General features: G+C 51.0%; 1 protein-coding gene across 7 annotated transcripts in view; it reads right to left on the bottom strand.

Moving 5' to 3' along the window:
* Positions 1–4,151: 4,151 nt before the first annotated feature.
* The window catches only part of FBXO25 (F-box protein 25), a 28,051-nt gene continuing 11,202 nt past the window's right edge, over positions 4,152–21,000 (bottom strand). For 2 of the 7 annotated variants that reach the window (XM_024991245.2, XM_005202087.5), the window contains exons 3-11: positions 19,198–19,301; positions 18,058–18,107; positions 15,573–15,665; positions 13,805–13,898; positions 11,724–11,908; positions 10,616–10,798; positions 9,337–9,480; positions 5,652–5,678; positions 4,288–5,054 (exon numbers count right to left, since the gene is read on the bottom strand). In XM_024991245.2, the coding sequence (XP_024847013.1) occupies positions 4,965–5,054; positions 5,652–5,678; positions 9,337–9,480; positions 10,616–10,798; positions 11,724–11,908; positions 13,805–13,898; positions 15,573–15,665; positions 18,058–18,107; positions 19,198–19,301 (970 nt within the window). In that variant the 3' untranslated portion in view covers positions 4,288–4,964. 7 annotated transcript variants of the gene reach the window in all.

The following is a 21,000-nucleotide window of genomic DNA, read 5'->3' as shown; positions in this document are numbered from 1 at the left end:
TCCTGTTAGTTTGCATGGTTATTGACATCTGCTTCTGACGACTTAGAGCTGATGACATCTTCTCAACAGTTTCAGTGTCTTTCAAGATGCCAACGAAATGTGTAGATTCATGGATAAATGACCAACTTCAACGTCAGTCATCAGGATGTAGCTTTTACATATGAACGGCCTTCGGACGCTGTTTGGAGTAATAGGCACTGCCAGCTATGGGGTCGCACAGAGTCAGACGTGACTGAAGCGACTTAGCAGCAGCAGCAGCAGAGCCCCACGTCTGAGCCACCCGCCCTGGGCCCTGCTTTTTCCCCGTCACTTGAGGAGGGGGAGCCTGAAGCAAGCCTCCCCTTCAACTGCCAGCCTGAGTAGGTTCTTTAATAGTCTTTTAAGGTTTCATCTCTTCTTTCCAAACAGTAGCCTCTTGGAGAGATACGCTGACTCCCGTTAGGACCTGGGTAGCACCTGCAGTGCTGTCTCGAGCCAGGTGGTGAGTGCACGTCCCACCAAACTCCTTCCCAGTGGTGTGTGTCCCAGGCAGCCTTGTCCTCACCAGTCTCGTGGCCTGTGCCCTCCCCCAGGTCCTGCTATGCACCCTCCCCTGGGGGCCTGTGGCTCTGTGGTAGCTTCATACCCCGACCCTCGGGTTCTCACTCACTTCACCAGATGCTCCGACTCTTGTGCAGGCAAAGGGCCTTCTCTTCACTCTCCCAGTTTACTTCTAGCCATTTAGCTTCTTTCCAGATTTTATGGTTAAGTCTCAATTGATACTTGACTGAACAAAAGACAGGCAGGACACTATAAGAAGCTTGAAGACAGGAACTGGCTAAAATTTTTGTAACTGATAAAATAGCCCACAGGGGGTGCAGATGGTGCTGAATGACTGACCAAGGCAGTGGCTGCCACTTGCTGTATGGCAGAAGTGTGGTTCTGGTGGTGAGTGTGAGGCAAGGAACCCTCTGAGGGGCTTCCATGGCACCATGCCCCAAAGACAGATACCACCACTTCCTGTAGTTGCTGCTTCCCCACGAGTGTCTGAGGGGACTGCACCTGATGCTCTTGTGGTGAGTGCACATCCCCACACCTGTGTTCTATGGTTTGTAACTGTGTTGCAGCCCAGCCCAGCCCAGCCCAGTCCAGTTGGTGCTGGCCAGCTGCCAGACTGTTCAGCCAGCTGAATGCACTTAAGTTTGCAGAAAAAGCACTGCTCTAACCTAAATGTCTTTCAGTTCATATTGTGAAGAGTCTGTGCCCCCAAAGAACACAATCAATAGAGTGAAAAAGGCAACCTAGGGAATCAGAACATTTTCAAGTCATCTAGCTGATAAGGCCTTAAGTGTCCAGCTATAATAGTTCCTTCTACATTCAACAACAAAACCACATACAACTCAATTAAAAGGCAGGCAAGTTCTTGAACAAGCGTAGAAAAAGATGCTCACCATCACGAGAAATGCAAATCAAAGCCACAATGAAATACCACCTCCCACCCATTTGGATGACGACTATCAAACCAAAAACTCAACGCCACAACCTAACAAGTGTTGGCGAGGACAAGGATGGCGAGAAATGGAACTATTCCCACTATCAGAGGCAGCACCATTTTACATTCCCACCATGGAAAATAGTATGGTGGTTCTTCAAAATATTAAACATGTATTTACCACACGGTCCTGCAATCCCACTTGTGGGTGTATCTCCAAAGAGAGATTTGTATAGCATGTTCACAGCAGCTCAAAGTAGGGGAGCACCTCCACATCAGTGGTGATGAAGAAGCAGAATGTGGAGGACAGGAAAGCCCACAAGGGAGGGAAAGCCTAAGCCATGCTACAACGTGAATGAGACAGATACTAAAAGATGCCAATTATGCAGCGTATCTTCAGCAGTCCAATCCAGAGAAACAAACTAAAACCACCAAGTGCAAGGCTGGTTCAGCCAACAAGTCAACACGTGACCACCTCTGTGGGTGCAGAAAGGGAACTCAACAAAACCCAACACCCCTCCATGTAAAATGCCCCCAACAACATGGGGCTGGAAGGGAGCACCTCACCCTGAAGCACCCAGAGATGCCCAGCTTGCAGCACACCGACAGGTGAAGGACAGACAGCCCCCAGGGACTGCCGTCCTCACCCATGGGGATCTGGCATTAAAGCTGGCGAGGAAGGAAAAAAGAGTATCCCGCTGAAAGAAGGTGATGAACCTCCTTCACGTGCAGACCTCACAATGTACATCCGCATCCCAGGGAGTCTACAAACTACCACCAGATCCATTTAGTGATTTCAGCAAAGTTCAGTTCACTCAATCGTGTCCAACTCTTTGCCACCCCATGAACCACAGCGTGCCAGGCCTCCTGTTCATCACCAACTCCCGGAGTCCACCCAAACCCATGTCCACTGAATCAGTGATGCCATCCAACCATCTCATCCTCTGTTGTCCCCTTCTCCTCCTGCCTTCATTCTTTCCCAGCATCAGGGTCTTTTCAAATGAGTCAGCTCTTCACATCAGGTGGCCAAAGTATTGGAGTTTCAGCTTCAAAAGCAGCAAAGTTAAGAGGACTTCACTGGTGGCTCAGACGATAAAGCGTCTGGCTACCATGCAGGAGACGTGGGTTCAATCCCTGAGTTTGGAAGATCTCCTACAGAAGGAAATGGCAACCCACTCCAGTACTCTTGCTTGGAAAATCCCATGGACAGAGGAGCCTGGTAGGCTACAGTCCACTGGGTCGCAGAGAGTCAGACATGACTGAGTGACTTCACTTTCTTTCTGAAGAGGATACAGGATCAGTCTACAAACACCTTACATCTTGTTTGTGTATGATTCTAAAAGTGGCATTTACAGCAAAACTAACACCAAACCCTTCAATACTGTCCCAAAAAGAGACGTGGTTCTCTGTGGACAGCCCTGACCATGCACAGCCAACTCTGTGAAGCCCCAAAAGCAGCTCCTGTGTCAGCTGCAGAACCTACCGTGGCTCCTCCTGACCCACAAGTCACAACCCGGGTGGGAAAATGTACCTCAACGCCAAGACGGACACCATGGATGTGCTGATGGCACTTCCCGGGGGCCAGGCTTCCCACAGGGGTGCTACGGGTCCCCTGCAGCTGTCCAGCGAGCACAGAGGACATGCAGGTGCCACATCATGGGCACGGAACCATGCTCAGGAATGCCACAAAAAGCTGCGGCCCAGGACAACACCCCTCTTCCTGATCTATGCCGTTCGATCATGGGGAAACGACTGGTCGGGGCCCAGGGACAGTGTGCATGGTCTGTCTGCCCCTCCCCAACTGTACCCCAGTCACATCCCTGCCCCACACAATTGCTGGAAATCCTGCCGACCCCTGTATGTGGGTTCCGGTCCAAGCACATCTACAGCCTGTGGAGATGGGCTGATTAATGGGGGACAGCTACACACGTCTCCTAAGACTTTTCATGTTGTTGAGGGGGAAGAACTCACTTCAAGAGGTTAATGTCTTCTTAAGAAATTAACACAAAAAAGACCAACACCCCAAAAGTAAACACACATTAGGTAATTTGCCAAAAGTAGAACAGAGATAAAAGTGATCAGGAAGCTTTCAGGAGGAACACCCCCACCTCACAGCCTCTTCACACATCCGTCTTCAGGGGAGAAAGATGCCACCACCCACTCTCGCCACTGCTCTGGGAATGTCCCTGCAGATTTCTGACTTGCTTCCCGGGCTCTGCTGCTTGTCTGACGTGAGGAGAGCATCATCAGATGGATGGAAGCACCTGTGCAGTGTTGCTGATCACAGAGTGATTCTTTCCAGCTGCATGGTACCGTGTCACCAATAAAAACCGTATTTCTACAAACTCTTGTGAAAAAAAGAGCTGGTTGTAAAATGAAAACAATATATATGCCGTTGATGGTTTTATGAAAAGCTTCCACCTGATTCACAACACAGGGTAACAATCATCTGACAACTAAGCATAGTTTTGGCTACACCAGTTCGGCACAGAACGTGTGCTGAAAGCACAGACTCTTTATTTACAAATACGCAAGACTGCACATTTCCACCTGCTAAGAAGGAAGCAGGAGTGCCTGGGCTCGGGTCCCTGACCTTGTTCATTTCTCCCCTGTATCTGCCGGGGCCATTCCAAGCACACATATTCTGGGTGCCAGGGTTATGCACCAGTTTTATTCTTTTATAAACCTTTATTTTCAAAATTTTCTAAAATGTACATGCAATATTTTTAAAATAAAATTATCTTTGAGAGGTTTCAATACATGATTATCAAAATCATTGACACTACTTTTTTCAGTAAGATGCAAAATTGACAAAGTTAAAATAGGTAGACAAACATGATTTATTACTTTGCTAGAAGAGGATTCCAAGCAGTGTGGTGCAGGCCACACCAGGCTCCCCCAGGTCAGGGCCCTGCCTGTCAGTCTTGGGCACGAGCCCAGGACCACAGCCCCAGACTGAGGCCCTTGTGGGTCTCAGCCATCTGCACAATTCACAACCCACTGCTGAGCATCCAGGAGACAGGCACATACTTCCCTGGATCCTTCTGTATCTGAGAAGACTCGTGCAGACACAACCAAAACTGTTAATATACATCTTAAGAAAAATAAATATTCTGTACAATGTCATTACAAGGATCCGTGATCTACCCTCACCCCAATCACTACAAAATCGGGAAACCATCATTTGAGTTAAGAGGCAGTCTTCTTGGCTGTTAGTGTCAGTTCAGCACAGGATGTGGTGCTGAAAACACACTCTTTTTGAACCATATTTACAAATACACAAAGTTCCAAATTTTAATGTGCTTAGAAGAATTTTTTAAAGAGAGAAGCAGAAATGATTTTGCTGGGGTTCCTTGACCCTATTTCAAAGGTGGATTTTGCTGGGGTTCCCTGACCCGGTTTCAGAGGTGGAAGCCACAGGCACCCTGCCCACAGGCCCTTTTCACGTTGCCTCCAACGCAGACTCCAGGTCATGGTGGGCCTGGCTAGGCCCTCAGTACTTGAAAAGGTCGATGAAGTGCTGTGGGGACACAGGCGTGAAGCAGCTGTCTGGGTCGGCAGCCGTGCAGGGGTGGCCCGAGTCCTGTGGGAAGGGCAGGGCGTTACCACACGTGCTGGGAAGGAAGACAGCTCAGAAGTCACCAGGCATTCACTTAAATGCACCTGGACCCCACCACACAGGTATGTGGACAGCAAGCAAGAATTAGGAACACGTGGCTGCTCAGCGGGGAGAGTTTCTCTGCCAGTGCATGGGGTACAGGCGGCCCTGAGTCAGGGGGCCGGGAGGAGCCTGCGCTTCCCTCCTCCCCACCCCCAACCCTGCCCTGGTCATGCTGCCCCCTCCCCTGGCGGTGGGTCAGGATCCACTCTGGAACTGCTCTGGGCACCACCCACCCACGTTCACCCGAGGGCCCAGCACCACGCCCCACGGCAGAAACACCCAGGGCTCGCTTGTGTCAGCAGACAGAACAGCCTCAGGACCTGGGGGCCAGTTAGGCCAGTGTCTGGAGACAGGACCCCCCCCCAACCCAGCCAAGCCTACACCCCTGGTCTAAAGGCAGCTCGCGGGACCCCGATGGTGGCCAAGTAGGAAGGCCAGTCACACGTCAGCAGAGGCTGCGGCCTCACTGGCCCAGCCCCAGACAGGGGACGCGCACAGACGCGGGCATAGAGGAGGTACCTCGAGTAATAAAGCAAGGCGGCAGTCCTGGAGGTGGCGGAGGAGGAGAGCAGTGAAGGGAGGAAAAAAGGGAAAACAGGGTTAGGAAGAGCCAGGTCACACCAGGACTCAGGCTGAACATGAATCATTTATGAAAATGACCAACATCACTGGGCAGTGAAACCGAGGGGAGAGCTGCCCCCGAGGCCCCACGCAGCAGCCGGAAGCCAGAGGACCCGCAGGCCGTCTGGGGCTGACCTGGCTTCCACCTCCTCCAGTCTCGGGCCCACAGCTGGTGAGACAGCAGAGCCAAATGACCGTCACGACTTCACTGAGAACATGCAGAGCAGCGGGCCACACTGGAACGTTTCTAGCAGGTTTCCCTGAAGCCCACTCACTCCCTCTGAGTCAGCTCAGTGGAATTAAGTGAACAATGTAGGTTCCATGGGAGCCAGCTCCTTCCTGCTCACCCACGGTTTTCAACTCGAGGTCAGCACCAACTTGCCCCTCTCACCACCGGCTGGCTGCTCCCCCTCACCACAGCCCAGGGGTCTGCAGGGCTGGCTGTCGGCACAGGCCCAGACCAGTGGCCTCCTGGCCCCCGCTGCACACTGCAGTGTGGGCCTGGCAGTGGACACACAGTCCTGATCCCTGCCTTTGACTGCATTCACTCTGTCGGGCTTCCAGCCCACTCCACACCTGGCTTTAGCTGAAGTTCCTGAAAAGCAGCTAGAGGATGGGGTGAGCACAGTGGCCTCACAGGAGGGCCACCCCACGGAAGGCAGACAGGCCTGAGCTGCGCCTGTGTGCAACTCCAAGACCTCCTTTCACCTTGCCAACGTTCCCCAAAGGCAAAGCAGAAAAACCGACACAGTGTCCAGACAGTGAAGCCAGGTCAGACAGGACGGCTTGGGGCAGCTGGGGCGGCTGCATGAGCTCGCGGCAGAGCCCCAGCCTATGTGTGTGGAAGAGGACAGGTCCGGTGGGACGCGGGCAGCACGGGCACAGTGGGGTATTGCCCCACATGGGGCTGAGCACCATGCAGCCTCCACGCAGCAGGCCTGCCCTCACGGAGGCGCCACGAAACTGGGCTGAGGCCTGCGGGGGCCAAGCTGTGTGTGGGGGTGCAGTGGCCAGCCAGGGGGCTTGCTCAGGAGCTGACACAGGCAGCAGGGTCCACCACAAATTCCAGACACTCGTTTTTTCTTTATATTTCCACCCGCAGACTCAGTAGAAAGTGGAAGGGCCTCTGGGAGAAAAAGCTGCCATGTGACCCCACAGATGGACAGAGCCAGTCCCCAAGGCTGCACAGAGGTCAAGGCGCTCGGCCTTCAAGGCAAGGCTGTGAACAACATTTCACAGCCCAAAGGCCAGCAAGACACTTGTTCTGAATTTTCATAAACAGAAGAACCTGTAGGCAAATTCTTCTGGAAACCCAAAAAATTACCTCTCCATTTTTAAAAATCCAGAATGCCCCTATTTCTTGATACTTCACCTGAACATGCTGTATGCCAACACAGAAAGCAGCAAGGGTGCCTCTGTTCACTACATCAGAAACAGTGTCCTCAGACGGTCTAAGACAGTCTGCCACATGCAAAGACGAGACGTCTGTCCCAGGGGGACACACCACTGCTCCCAGTGTCTCTGGAATAAACCTTCAGCTCGGGGGAAGCGTCGTTCAGAGCAGCGACCAGATCATCTCATCCGCTGACTCGGCTCTGAAGCTGCCACATGTCTGGGACTACCCTCTGTGTGCTGTGGCAGACTGGCTCACCCGTGTCCCGCTAGCACCCTGGCAAGACTGAGCGTGAGGTGCCCTGGCCTGGAGGAAGAGGTTGCACAGAACCACCACTGCAGCCGTGCAACACCTTTCCTCGTTAACTGTGCAGAACAAGCCGTGCCAGACTCCAGAACAAGTCAGAAACAAAGTGGTCTCCGGCTGGCCCCCTGCAGCACCAGCAGTAAAGCCTTGTTAACACGGGGACTCCCACCGTACAACCACAGGGGTACAGGTTAAAAAAAAGCCCACGTTATCATGTATATAACCTGAAATGAAAACAATTTAAAGTAGTCATTTGTTTTTTAGCAGTTTAGAGTTGGCCTCATAATCCAGCCAACAAATTACAGATAAACAGAAAACAAAAAACAGCCACGGTGCTTCAGACCAGGCAGAAGGCACGTGGCCCATGGCCCCAAGGGAGGACCCTGAGCAGCAGGGGCAGACCGCCTGTCACCCTCCTCCCCAGTGAAATTTCACAACATTAAACAAATTCAGACTCAAGGCAAACTACGGAAATGGTCTTTCTAAGAGGAGGTGAATAGAAGCACCCGTATCTCCCCCAGAAACTTGTTTTTATCAGAGTCTGGACGGGAGAGGAAGGGGCCAGAGAGGAAGAGGATGGGGCTGACAACTGCGGACACAGCTCAGTCTTCACAAGGACCAGACATGCTAAGTTTGGCTCAAAAAAACAGGAGGAGCCCGGGCGCTTTCATGGGCCTCTCCTCTGCTCCAGGGCTGTGCTGTGAGGAAAGCCCCTGGAGGCACCATTGCTGGGGTCCTGACAGTGGAGCTGAGGCCAAGTGTGGAAAATGGGGGTTGGGGGTGGCCTCCCTTGACTTCCAGAAGAGGCAGGGATCCTGACCCTCCTCTCAGGCTGAGCCATGAGAACAGGGGGAAGCAGCCCGCCGGGACTCAGGCCGCAGCACAGTCAGCGTGCTCACAGCCAGGGACCAGATCACGCCCTAACATCCTGCACCAGACGAGGTTGGGTGGCCCCAATTTCAGGTCCAACCATGTTCTGCTTTGGTGAACCTGTCCCTGGCCCCAGTCCCTGGGGAGACGCCGTCGTGTCATCACACTCTACACTCGGGTGGACAGTCCCTGCTGAGACACCATCATGTCATCACACTCTACACTCAGGTGGACAGTCTCTGGTGAGACACCATCACATCACACTCTACACTCCGGTGGACAGTCCCTGGTGAGACCCCATCATGTCATCACACTCTACACTCGGGTGGACATCCCTGGGGAGACGCCATCATGTCATCACACTCTACACTTGGGTGGACAGTCCCTGGTGAGACCCCATCATGTCATCACACCCTACACTCAGGTGGACATCCCTGGGGAGACGCCGTCATGTCATCACACTCTACACTCGGGTGGACAGTCCCTGGTGAGACTCCATCATGTCATCACACTCTACACTCGGGTGGACAGTCTCTGGTGAGACCCCATCATGTCATCACACTCTACACTCGGGTGGACAGTCCCTGGGGAGACGCCGTCATGTCATCACACTCTACACTCGGGTGGACAGTCCCTGGTGAGACCCCATCATGTCATCACACTCTACACTCGGGTGGACAGTCTCTGGTGAGACCCCATCATGTCATCACACTCTACACTCGGGTGGACAGTCCCTGGGGAGACGCCGTCATGTCATCACACTCTACACTCGGGTGGACAGTCCCTGGTGAGACCCCATCATGTCATCACACTCTACACTCGGGTGGACAGTCCCTGGTGAGACCCCATCATGTCATCACACTCTACACTCGGGTGGACAGTCCCTAGTGAGACATGATCATGTTATCACACACTACACTCGGGTGGACAGTCCCTAGTAGACACCATCATGTCATCACTCACTACTCTCAGCTGGACAGTATGTCTCTCCAGGAGCACAGGTGCTATCCTTACCTTCCAGAAGAGGATGCTGCAGTGCCGGCAGAAGTGCAGGGTGTCTCCATACTGCTCCTTGGTGGGGTAGTGCTTCTGAAGTGCAAAATACATCAGCTTCCACTCCACATGGCCTTTTTCTGAAAGGATCAAGTGTCTACAAAACTAGACAAACAGACTTCTGTTCAGACGCAGATGACTTTCATAGCAACGTCATTTGTACAACAACTTTAAAAGGCAACACACTGCAGGAAACATTTAATTATGTGAAATTAAATTTGAGCTGAATCCATACAATGGAATACCATGCAGCTGTTCAACAGACTTAAAGGTTTTTATCTGGAGTGATGTCCATGATGTCTATTAAGCTAAAAATAAGTTATATGCTATCGAGTCTGACGGGGACTGGTAACTAGAATGCAGAAAGTATCCAAATACAAAATGGGCAAAGGATTTGGAGAGACACACAAGCAGGCAACAAGCACGTGAACAGATGCTCAGTGTCTTGGACCCCAGAGATGGCAGGAGGCGGCACCTCATACCCTACGGGGCAGCGACCACACCCTCAGAGGAACAGGCACGGATGGGATGCTGAGCAGGCGGGCTTGGGCGTGGCCAGGGGCTGCCCGACGCAGCAGCATGTTCACAGTTCCTCACAATGTTACCCTCCGCTCATGAGCCCCGTGCCCCCAGGAGAAGGTGACCATGGTTGCTCCACGGCCTGGCTGTGCCCAATCCTCACCCTCTGATTCAGGCAGGAACCTGCTTGCTGCCTCCACCACCTGACTTTCTCCTGGATAGGTAGGTGACCCCTGAGGTCTGCGAGCCTGTGTCTGAGGAGACACATGACATCTGGTCCTCCCTGGGGCCTCCCTAGGGCAAGACTGTGTCTGCTTTGGCCCTGCACACTGCTGTGTATGTCATGGGCACCCAGCTGGCGGAGCTGTGCTCCAAAAACCACGCAGCGCGGGGGTGGCAGGGAGGGGCAGCGATAAGCGGAGACACACAGCATCCACCAGATCCCAAGGCTGGCCCCATCCTGGGAGGGCAAGGTGCAGGGAGCAGGCGCCTACCCGTGAGTCTCTGAGGGGACACGCCGCCTGGAGAGGGGCCTCCAGTTACAGGAAAGACTAATGGCCCATCCTTGACAGGAAGAAACTGCCCTGGTTCTGCTGCTCTGTTCTGGATCATTTTTAAAATTATGACTTTCTCCACATGAAAAGCAGGCTTTCCCGTAGTGATTCTAGTCCACTCCCTGAAGCGGCCAGGCTCAGCCATCAGGGCCACAACCCCCACTCACCTGCTTCTCCCCAAAGTGGTACTGGCAGAGCTTCTTCCACAGCTGCCGGTCCTCGCTGAGCGCGGACAGTGTCGGGGTCACCTGACCCAGGGTGACGATGTCCCACCCATCCGAGAACCTGTACAGGATGTTGCTGAGCATGTGCACAGGAAGGTCGCTGAGCGTCAGGCCACTGTCCACCTGCTGGGAGGGCCCGCACACTTACTCCAGCGGGAACACGGGAGCTCATCGGTCACAGTGACGTCTCCCTCCTCCCCAATCCTCCCAGATGACACCCTGAAGCGGCCCTGGCTGAACCTGGGGCCCCGGACACTGAAACCGTAGTCCCAGCGTTCGCCGGGTGATGTGGCGTCACTGCACATCAGGGACTTGGGGACAGTGGCATCTGGGGCACGTGGCCTGGTCACGGTCTGGAAAGCAGACACACCCCACATGTAAGTGTCTTACAGGCGAGTGGCCCTCACAGCACAAGCCCCTGAACACGGGAATGAGGCTGCCTGGACACGGAATGTCAGAGCACCCCTGCTAACTGCAGGGCCTTAACTAGGGAATCATCACTCCCTATAAATCTCGCATTTACACGACAAATACTGGCCCAAGGTCACCTCTGAACCCAACCAGAGATAAACCAAACACAGCGTAAGACACTTTAGTGAATGGGGTCAACATTTCTCTTGGTGAAACCAGTTATCAGAATAAACACAAAACATCAAAGACAGCAAGAAATGGAGATGAAAACACCAACCCCGAGAAGCAACAGCAGGTGAACAGTCACCACTACACAGTGCAGTCTTAATTTACCGAATATCATTCTAGTCTAAAATATCTAATCAGGTGTCAAGGTAAATTAACTTACCACCTCATCACCCACAGGACCAGCTGTTTTTAATAATTACCATCCCCACTGTCTTTCCAATGACACCTATAAGCCATTAAAGAGTCTTCTGGCCTGAATCCATCTTACGACAGTTTAATACGTATTCAGGAAATGTAAACAGAAAAAGCCTTTGGAAAAGCTGTGATAGTCTTCCACATACACTCAGAAGTAGCAATGGCTTCTGTGATGTAACAGCAGAGACTACTCACGTTCAGGCCAGAAAGCACATACCTCCGTCATCTGAAGATTCTGCAGCTGCTGCTGCCAGCGGAGAACGGTCTCTAATCGGCAAATCCAGATGTTGATGTTTCCCACCAGCACAGACTTCCCTACTCCTCGGATCAGAATGCACAGGGTGGAGCTGAGGTCTTGGAGAAGATCCTTGATCAGGCGAGGGTTTTGGTGGTCACCGAGAACTGGAATAAACAAAAACGAAACAATCCAACAATCCCATCAGCCCCCATTGTTAAAAATGACCTGCTTTCGGGCTTCCCTGGGGGCTCAGTGAAGGATCCATCTGCCCATGCAGGAGAGCCACCGGGTTTGCTCCTGGATCCGGGAAGATTCCACATGCCTCAGAGCAACTAAGCCTGTGAGCCACAACTATGAAGCCCGTGCTCCAGAGCCTGGGAGCCGCAACTACTGAGCCCATGAGCTGCAACTATTGAGGCCTGAGAGCCCTAGAGCCTGTGCTCGCCAACAAGAGAAGCCGCCACGATGAGAAGCCCGTGCACCACGACTAGAGAGGAGCCCCCACTCTCCGCAACCAGAGAAAGGCCCGGGCGGCAACGAGGACCCGGCACAGCCAACAGAGAAAAGAAGCAAAATGGTTTTTAAAATGGCCTGCTTTCACAACCCAAGGGCCTCTCGACAGACAGCACAGGTGAACAGAATGTGACTTATACACACAGGGGAGTGTCACTCAGCCTTAAACAGGGCAGAAATGCTGACATGCATCGCATGAAACCTGAAGACCTTAAGATAAGAACCAGTCACAGATGGGCAAGTGTTGTTTGATGCTCCTGATGAGGTCCTTGGAATAGTCAAGTTCACAGAGCGCGTAGATGGCGGGTGCTGGGGAGGCGGCATTAGTGTGTATGGGGACAGTGTGTCAGTTCTGCGGACAGCGTGTCGCCGCTGTGGTGGCCACAGCCACAGCGATCCGTGTGTCAGTTCTGCGGACAGCGTGTCGCTGCTGTGGTGGCACAGCCGCAGCGATGCATGTGTCAGTTCTGAGGACAGCATGTCTCCGCTGTGGTGGCCACAGCCGCAGTGATGCATGTGTCAGTCTGCGGACAGCGTGTCTCCACTGTGGTGGCCACAGCCTCAGTGATGCGTGTGTCAGTCTGTGGACAGCGTGTCTCCGCTGTGGTGGCCACAGCCACAGCGATGAGTGTGTCAGTTCTGCAGACAGCGTGTCTCCACTGTGGTGGCCACAGCCGCAGTGATGCGTGTGTCAGTCTGCGGACAGCGTGTCACCGCTGTGGTGGCCACAGCCGCAGGGATGTGACCGCTCAGTGCCACTGAGCTGTGCACTCAAGATGCACAGGAAAGATGGTATTTTATGTATATTTCACCACAAAAGGAAAATAATGATCTAATTTCACTGCATATCCAAAGTGGCATCATTTTTGAGGTATCACAAGTATGATGAGATTCGGAAACTTCCAAATGCTGTCTGATAGTGTATTTGTGGTTGAGTCTACAATTTTGTCTTTAAATCCATCTCTACTTTCTTTTATACTTAATCATAAAGAGAATTGATAGTTAAAATGGCATATTTATACATAAACTCTTAAAGTTCCATTTATTATTGGCCATTAACTAATCGAGACAAACATTAAGTTAAAAAGAAAATTACAGGCTTGTCTGATGCATAAGAACTAAGTCACAACCTTGGTAATTACAGAATCACTATATAGCAAAAGTGAGCTATGAGTAGTTAACCATGAAGGAGAACGTGTCCATTTAAAACTCAGGGATACTTTCTCAGGGACTTCCCTGCCAGCCCGGTGGTTAAGACTGCACTTCCACTGCAGGAAGCATGGGTTCAATCCCTGGTGAGGGATCTAAGATCCCACATGCCTCACGGTGTGCCCCACAACCTGTCTTTCTCATTACAATATATTCTTCTGTGTCCAAAAGCATCTTTTAAAGAACACCACCAAGAACATCAAGTACCAAGCGGCCAACCGGAGCCCATCACATTATCTGACACCATTAATACTGGGGGTAAATGAAAGAAAAATCTAATCTCCTTGTACTAAGTTAACTAAGACTGAGATCAGTAAAAACACCAGTGCTCGCCTTACCCTTCTGAACGATCTTATCCAGGATGTTGAAGTAGTTCTTCTGGGCCACACCACTCAGCGAGGTCAGCTGGGACTTTGCAATCAGCTGCAACAGCTTGAGAGGGGGAGGGGCTACAGGTGAGCATTGCCTCTGAAGGGACACCCACCTCCCCACCCCAGTCACCCGAGAAGAAAGCAAAGGATGCAGGTAGGGCTGCTGCTCAACCTCCGCCCTCCAGCCCTGGCCGGTATCCCGGCCACCCCTGCTGCAATCTGTGTCCCCTCCTCTGACCGCCCCAGCCTCACATGAGCCAGGCCTTCCCTGATGGCCCCCCAGCACATCTGTCCCTCTGTCTGTCCCTCCAGCTTCCTTGCCAGTCCTGCCCTCCCACCACTCCTGCAGGTCCATCGGGCCCCAATATCCACCTGCCTCCCAGGCTCCCCCTCCGTCAGAGGCTGGCTGCTCTCAGCACATGGAAGCCGTTGCAGCCCTCCTCGGCTCTGCGGGAGGAGCGGTCCTGGTGGCCAGCAGGGAGGCCAGCGGGGAGGACCCGGGGGGACCCAGCAGCAGGGCCGGCTTCTCGGACACAGAGCTGCCCCTCCCCTCCGCACGTCAGGGACACCGGTCATCATAAACACCGCTCATCTGTAGGAGTCTCCAGTGACCCACTCCCAGCTCTGTGCACACCGGTTCAGGAGCCCTGGGTCAGCCCATCCCCACTGCCTCACGTCCTGTGACTGCTGTGCCCGAGCAGGCCCTCACTGTGGCCACGCCTGTCTGTGGTGCTGGTCAGACCCGTGCCTGCACACACCCGTTCACTGCGGCCCGTACTGTTCCTGAGCAATCTGAGCCCCTCTGGGTGAGCCGCAAACACATTCCAGAACCCAGATCACATCTGCTCCTGTGTCTCTGAAAAGGGATTCTTCATCCCTCCTCTCCAGCCCTCCCTGCTGCCTCTGTCAGTTGCAGAGGGAGGAGAGAAAGTGCCAACTCACACACACTCACACACTCTCGCACACACTCTGTGTTGACTGTGGAGGCCAGAACGACAAACATGACAATCACACGCTAACTGCTGGGGAGGATCACGCCGCTAATTCTAGTGTGTCTACACACATGTGTCCTGTGCTGCAGTGATTACAGAAACCACACCCCAGCCCGGCTGGGGTCACGTAACCAGCCAGCGCTCTGTCCTTGCAGGAGCGCTCCTACAGGCCGCTACGGGGAGTACGTACCACAGCCTCGTGGCACTGTTAAAAATCCCAACTAACAGTTTCATGACTCATCACTTAGTCTTGGCTTAGGACAGTCAGGTGAGTAAACTTGCTAGGCAAATAAAAACAATAAATGGAATATATAGTGAGATCCCTTATTTTCTGAATGCAGGAAAAGGTAAAAATTTCTTCTAAAAATGTATCATTAACACAATAAGGCTTCTATGCAGCTCTGTTTTGTATCAATTCCCTTCTCTCCACTAGCTTGCTCCCCTCTATGGAGCAGGGCTCATGCTCTGGGAAAAACAAAGTAGAAAATGCATATGAAACCACCGGGCAAGAAACCCTGAGAGAAACTCCCGCTTCTCCCTCTGTCTCCAACGTGACACGTGAGGTGGGCTGGAGGGAGCTTCAATCCTCCTCCTCCTGACCCCCACCCCTCATCCCATGGTTCTCCACCAGGAACAAGCACAGCTTTACGCAGCTGCCAAAAGGATCTTAAACATGTGACATGATAATCTTTAGGGCGCAACCACTCCACGTGTCCTCTGGTGGCTCTGAAATGAATACTCACCCTGACCACATAATTGAATCTTCGGATGTCCTGGATCGCACTCGAGAAGTCTAAGCGATTAAAAGCTTCTCCCAAAGTACAGTAGCCATGTCTCTGGAAAAACAGACACAAGTTACGATACCTCAAATCAGCCAACCAGGCAAAATGAACGGACAGCCAACGGGAATTAGTCTGTGCAACTTTTTTAATTTTCGCAAAGGATATTCATTTTCACTATGATTTATTCCATATTTAATTTTAGAGTAAAATTAAAGCCATTCTAAATCTGTCATTTATGTATAATCAATTATGTATATGCATTGACACTCTACACCACTACAGATACAAAGATAAATACTGATTAAATACCTGTCAATTTCTTTTGTTGACATGCATTTGGGGAGGCCCAAATTAAGCCTAAAATAACAAAATAACCAGATGTACTCTAGGCTGTGCAACTACAAATACATAAATCATGATTGGCCACTACAAAAGGCATCTTCCATGAACACACATGTTGCCATTCAGTTCCTCTGCAGGCAGTCCTGCGTTCGTCCAGCCACTCAGGATCAAGGCCGAGACGCACCTGAGTGGGGCAGGAGGTTTGAATACCAGTGGTTAGGTGGAAAGGGCTGGAGGCAATGGGATATGACAATGGGCAGTGTTCAGGCTGGGAACAGGGGGCCGAGCACCCCAAAACCCAAGTATGTGGTAATAAGGCTCACAGGTTCGAGGGTCAAAGACCACGAAGGAAACGTGACTTTTTTTTCATTACCAGAAACACTGCTATTTCAGATGTTTTTCCTTAATGATATGCCCCACGTTCTATATTGAGTGCTGTACAGATCTGAACCCTAGGTTTCAGAGACATTTTAAACTCTATCTCTGTTTTTGAACACTTAGAACACAGAGAGGTTTTCAGTTCAGCGTTGTGAGGATAAAGCGTGTGAATAATCACAGAAAACATGAGGAGACAGACGCGCCTCGTGTTTCAAACAGAGACAGGAGCGGGCCCAGCGGGGCGGGAGGTGCAGGGGACGCCTGGTCTCCGACACGAGACACACCCCCAAACCGCAGCAGCCTCGAGGTGCACAGAAGTCAGCAAGATACACTCGTCGCAAATGCTCAACACCACGAGCTGCAGAATGCTTCCCTGGGAGCTGTGGAGGCAGCATCGGTCATAACATGAAACCCATCACAGCCGGTAACGTTTCTCTCTCTCAGTGAACAGCATCCAGACACTGCTGTGACAGACCCTTCCCGGGCAGCAGACACTTGGTGGGCCCAGAGGAGAAGACCAAAGGTGCGATGCTCCACGGAGAGGGGCCCTCCCGACTCCCGCCTGCACCCCTGCCCCGTGGACCCAGCGCCGTCTGAGGCCTCGAGGCCCCTCCCCTGCTGCCTCGTGTGCACCAAAGCAGGACCCTGCTCTGTCTCGGAGTCTTTCATGAGCTCACACAGGTTCTCCCGGCGGCACATCCATTTAACAACAGCAACTACTGCCAAACAGCTCAGAGTAACTCCGTCTCAGGATCTAACCCTTAAGCTTCTAGGAAACGCGGCTGGTTTCAGAACATCCACTACCAACACTGCCAGAGCACTTCACTCACGCTAACATAGTCTAAACACATGCTGAACGACTCCTCCCAAATCATTTCCCCCAATTGTCGCAAAATAAGGCAAAAGCAAAAGGGTCTTTCAGGTTACAGATGGAAGCAAGCTTCCCCAGATACCAAGCAGAGAAAAAGGAAACAGACAGCTGACGTGAACAGACCAGACCTTCTGCCAAGAAAGGGCGATGGCAGGGCTTGAACTGCATGCTCTTTGCAGATTCCAACTTAACTACCAACACCACCTTCACTACTCTACAAATAAACGAGGGTTTACAAGCTGTTCCCACCCTCCCAGGACACACAGGGGCCGAGAAACAGCCCCACCAGCAACAGCAGCTCACTGTGAACAGCTCGGGGAGGGCGGGGAGAAATATCAAAGTACTTGCAGGCCCATACTTGTTCTGAAACAGCCCTCAGCTGAATCAGATCTGTACAGGGCACTGACATGCACCACACACACACACACATACTCACACCACACACACACACACAGGCACATACACCACACACACACACATGCACATTCACCACACACACAGGCACATATACCACACACGCGCACACGCACACTCACACCACACACACACAGGCACATACACCACAGAGGCACACACACGCACACTCACACCACACACACACACACACACACAGGCACATACACCACACACGCGCACACACACACACACCCCACACACACAGGCACATACACCACACAGGCGCACACACACACCCATGCACATGCAAACACTGTCTGAAAGACCCTCGTAAAGCTTTCACCCGTCAGAATTTGGACACTGATTTGATATTGCAAAAGAAACAATTTACTTAATGTGACATCACACAACCAACAGAAACAATACAAAATATACTCTTATTTATAACAGAATACTTACTTCTCTTGTGCTTTCTTTATGGACATAGATCCAGTTTTCACGATAAAAACCTAGGATAAAAATTTGTTTTTAACATCTGGTGACTCATTACCAAATGAGGATTTTGAGGAGCTTCAAAAGCTGCACGTGTAACGCTGTCTGCTGCCGTGTGGACAGGAGACCCCCGGACTCGGCCACGTGCTTCGCGTCCCAACATCAGTTTACAAAGTGCTGAAACGTCATTGCATGAAAGGTGTCATGGCACGGCCACATCTTGGTGACTTAGAAGAAAATAGTGTCACCAGCGACTTCAGCCATCTCCAAACATAAATGGCTATAAATGTGCATTTTGTATATACTCTAATAAAAATTATCTTCCTCTTTCATTGTCCCTATATGGTATTCCATTTAAATACACTTTCCACGTAACTCCTGTCCCAGAGCTTCAAGGATCGAGACTACACTGTCCAGGGGAGCCTCCAGGGGGCGCACGACTGATCACACTAACAGGTCCTCAGTGGCTCAGGGCTGAGCACATGCACAGGCGCCCTCTCAGAGCTGCCCCATCTCCAGGTGCTCGCCCACCCTGCCTACAGGCTCCAGCTCTGACCACAACTATCTCCTGTTCCGAACCAGCAGTGTCTCCTGCACCAAAGCAGTGTCAAGGCCTCTAAAGGTCAGTTTCACTGCTTGGGAGTGAACAGACCTGAATTCAGGACTGCTACTGTGACTCAGTGGTAAAAAACCCACCTGCAACGCAGGAGACACATTCAGGGTTCAATCCCTGGGTTGGGAAGATCCCCTGCAGGAGGAAATGGCAACCTGCTCCAGTATTATTGCCTGGAGAATTCCATGGGCAGAAGAGCCTGGGCAGGCTCGCAAGGAGTAGGACATAGCAACTAAACACACATAATTCAACATTCAGACAGGCTGTTCTGTGGGTTTTCCTGTCCTTTATTTCATTGCTGTAAATCTTACTGATGACTTAGTCAAGCAAACGGCAGAGCTGCGAGACTCTGACCACCAAGTCTGACCTCTGGACACACTATTGCTTATGTAACTGGATCAGCATTTCTGCCCTAGAAAAGCACTGTCAACACAATCCAATTTATCAAAACAGTCCACAAGCAAACATGAGATTATTAACATAAATGATCTTACACTGAGTATTTGTGTCATTTCTAAAATGGTCCTTTTTCCTTTTTTTGGATGCAAATTCGTGCTCTTCATTACTGAATATTTCTTCATCTTCACTATTTAAGATACTGAAACAAAGATACATTTTATTAAAATATTTTTACAAGGATTTCTTCATTTGGATTTTCTTTTGTAAAATAAATAAATAAATTTTGGTTTATTTGGACAATAAATACTTTTACAATTCAGGAGCCCAAAATAAAAATCATGTTAAAATCTGAAGGCAATCACTTAATTTTCAAAGCAATAAATCACACGTTTGAAATCACAAGGCTAGTATCTAAGTTTTTTGTTTGTTCTGAGAAATATGAGGTTTATCCTGGTTATCAGAAAGTTGCATCAGGAACTGATGTACATGTTTTAGAATCTCCTAAGGATTTTGACATGCTCAACCAAGGTCATTTCAGACTTTAAAACTTATATTTATAATCTATACACTGGAAAAAAGTACCTGATACTAATGATCTGCTGTCTCCCTGATCCAATGCTGAGGAAACACCCGACATTTCTGCTTGTCCCCACATTTCCAAAGCCTCAACTAGAATTATTACTGCACTGGCACGTATTCTTACAAAGCATCAATCAAATAATGCTGCCTATTAAGGCCTTTAACTGAAGCCAGATGAGGTAAAACATGTCTTTTATCCACTGAAATACATGTAATTTAAAGCTTTCCCATTTTTTTTCTTTTGGATGATACAAGATAATAAAATCATAAGGTGATAACTAAACAATTTGAAAACACTTTCTTTAGAAAAAAAAATCTTCCTTGTAGTTAAAAAAAAAAAACAAAAAAAGACTAGGCAAAATGCAGCCCACCCCCTTCCAAAGTGAAGACGCACACAATGGTTACTCTCAGCACACTGACCCTGGACAGCTTTCCAGCTGGTGGCAAAGAGGGGCTCCCTGGAGATTCTGGCCAGCAGAGGTCCAAGCACCGATGCTCAAAACCAAGGAGGTCACACCGCTGGCTTCCTCGCCACCACTCTCTGACAAGAAAATTGTACACAGGCGCCATCCACTAACCCGAATTCACTTTTAATAAAAGCAGCTGAATTTGCCAAATGAATGCATTCATCACTGTCAGAACAGACTTAAACACTGGCAAGAACTGTAAATCATCAAGACATGCAAAAGAGCACTTACCCAAAACAAACAACTTAACATCCAGTGACAGGCGCTAAATAACACCAATTCATAGAGATCGGATGATCCTGTCTGTATCTCATACCTAGTCACACACGAGTTTGCTGTCACGGATTCAAGCACTAAAGGCAGACGCTCTCAAACCTGAACAGCTTTGCTAACGACAATCACAGAGGTATCCAGGAGGAGCAGAACCACACTGCTCCCCAGAAGGACATCAGAGAAGCGGAACCCAGCACGGGGGATGAGGGAGCTGCCCGGCACCTCCCTCCACGCCCTGCCCCCGGAAAGGCAGGCTCAGACACATGTCTGGCTGGCCGAGAGCAGTGAGGGGCACTGGGGAGACACGCCCACGTGTGCTCTGCCACACTCTGCCCTGGGCGGGCCAGGCCGCCAGACTGCCCCTCATCTGAAGGGAGGGAATGGTATGGGGACAAACGTACAGGAGAAAGTACAGACACCTATGCACTTACGCTGTCTGACCTAGTTGAGAGTTAGGTCAATGTGAGATAAAGATATGCAGTATGATCCACGCCAAGACCCGTGACTCTCTGGAGGAAGAGGTCTCCAGACCTCCCACTCCCCAAATGCCGCAGGACACTGGTGACACAGATGGTGAGT

Source organism: Bos taurus, chromosome 1 (assembly GCF_002263795.3).
Source record: "Bos taurus isolate L1 Dominette 01449 registration number 42190680 breed Hereford chromosome 1, ARS-UCD2.0, whole genome shotgun sequence".
In the NCBI taxonomy this organism is placed as follows: domain Eukaryota; kingdom Metazoa; phylum Chordata; class Mammalia; order Artiodactyla; family Bovidae; genus Bos; species Bos taurus.
Note: the sequence above shows the minus strand (reverse complement) of the source record. Positions and strands in the feature narration are given on the sequence as shown.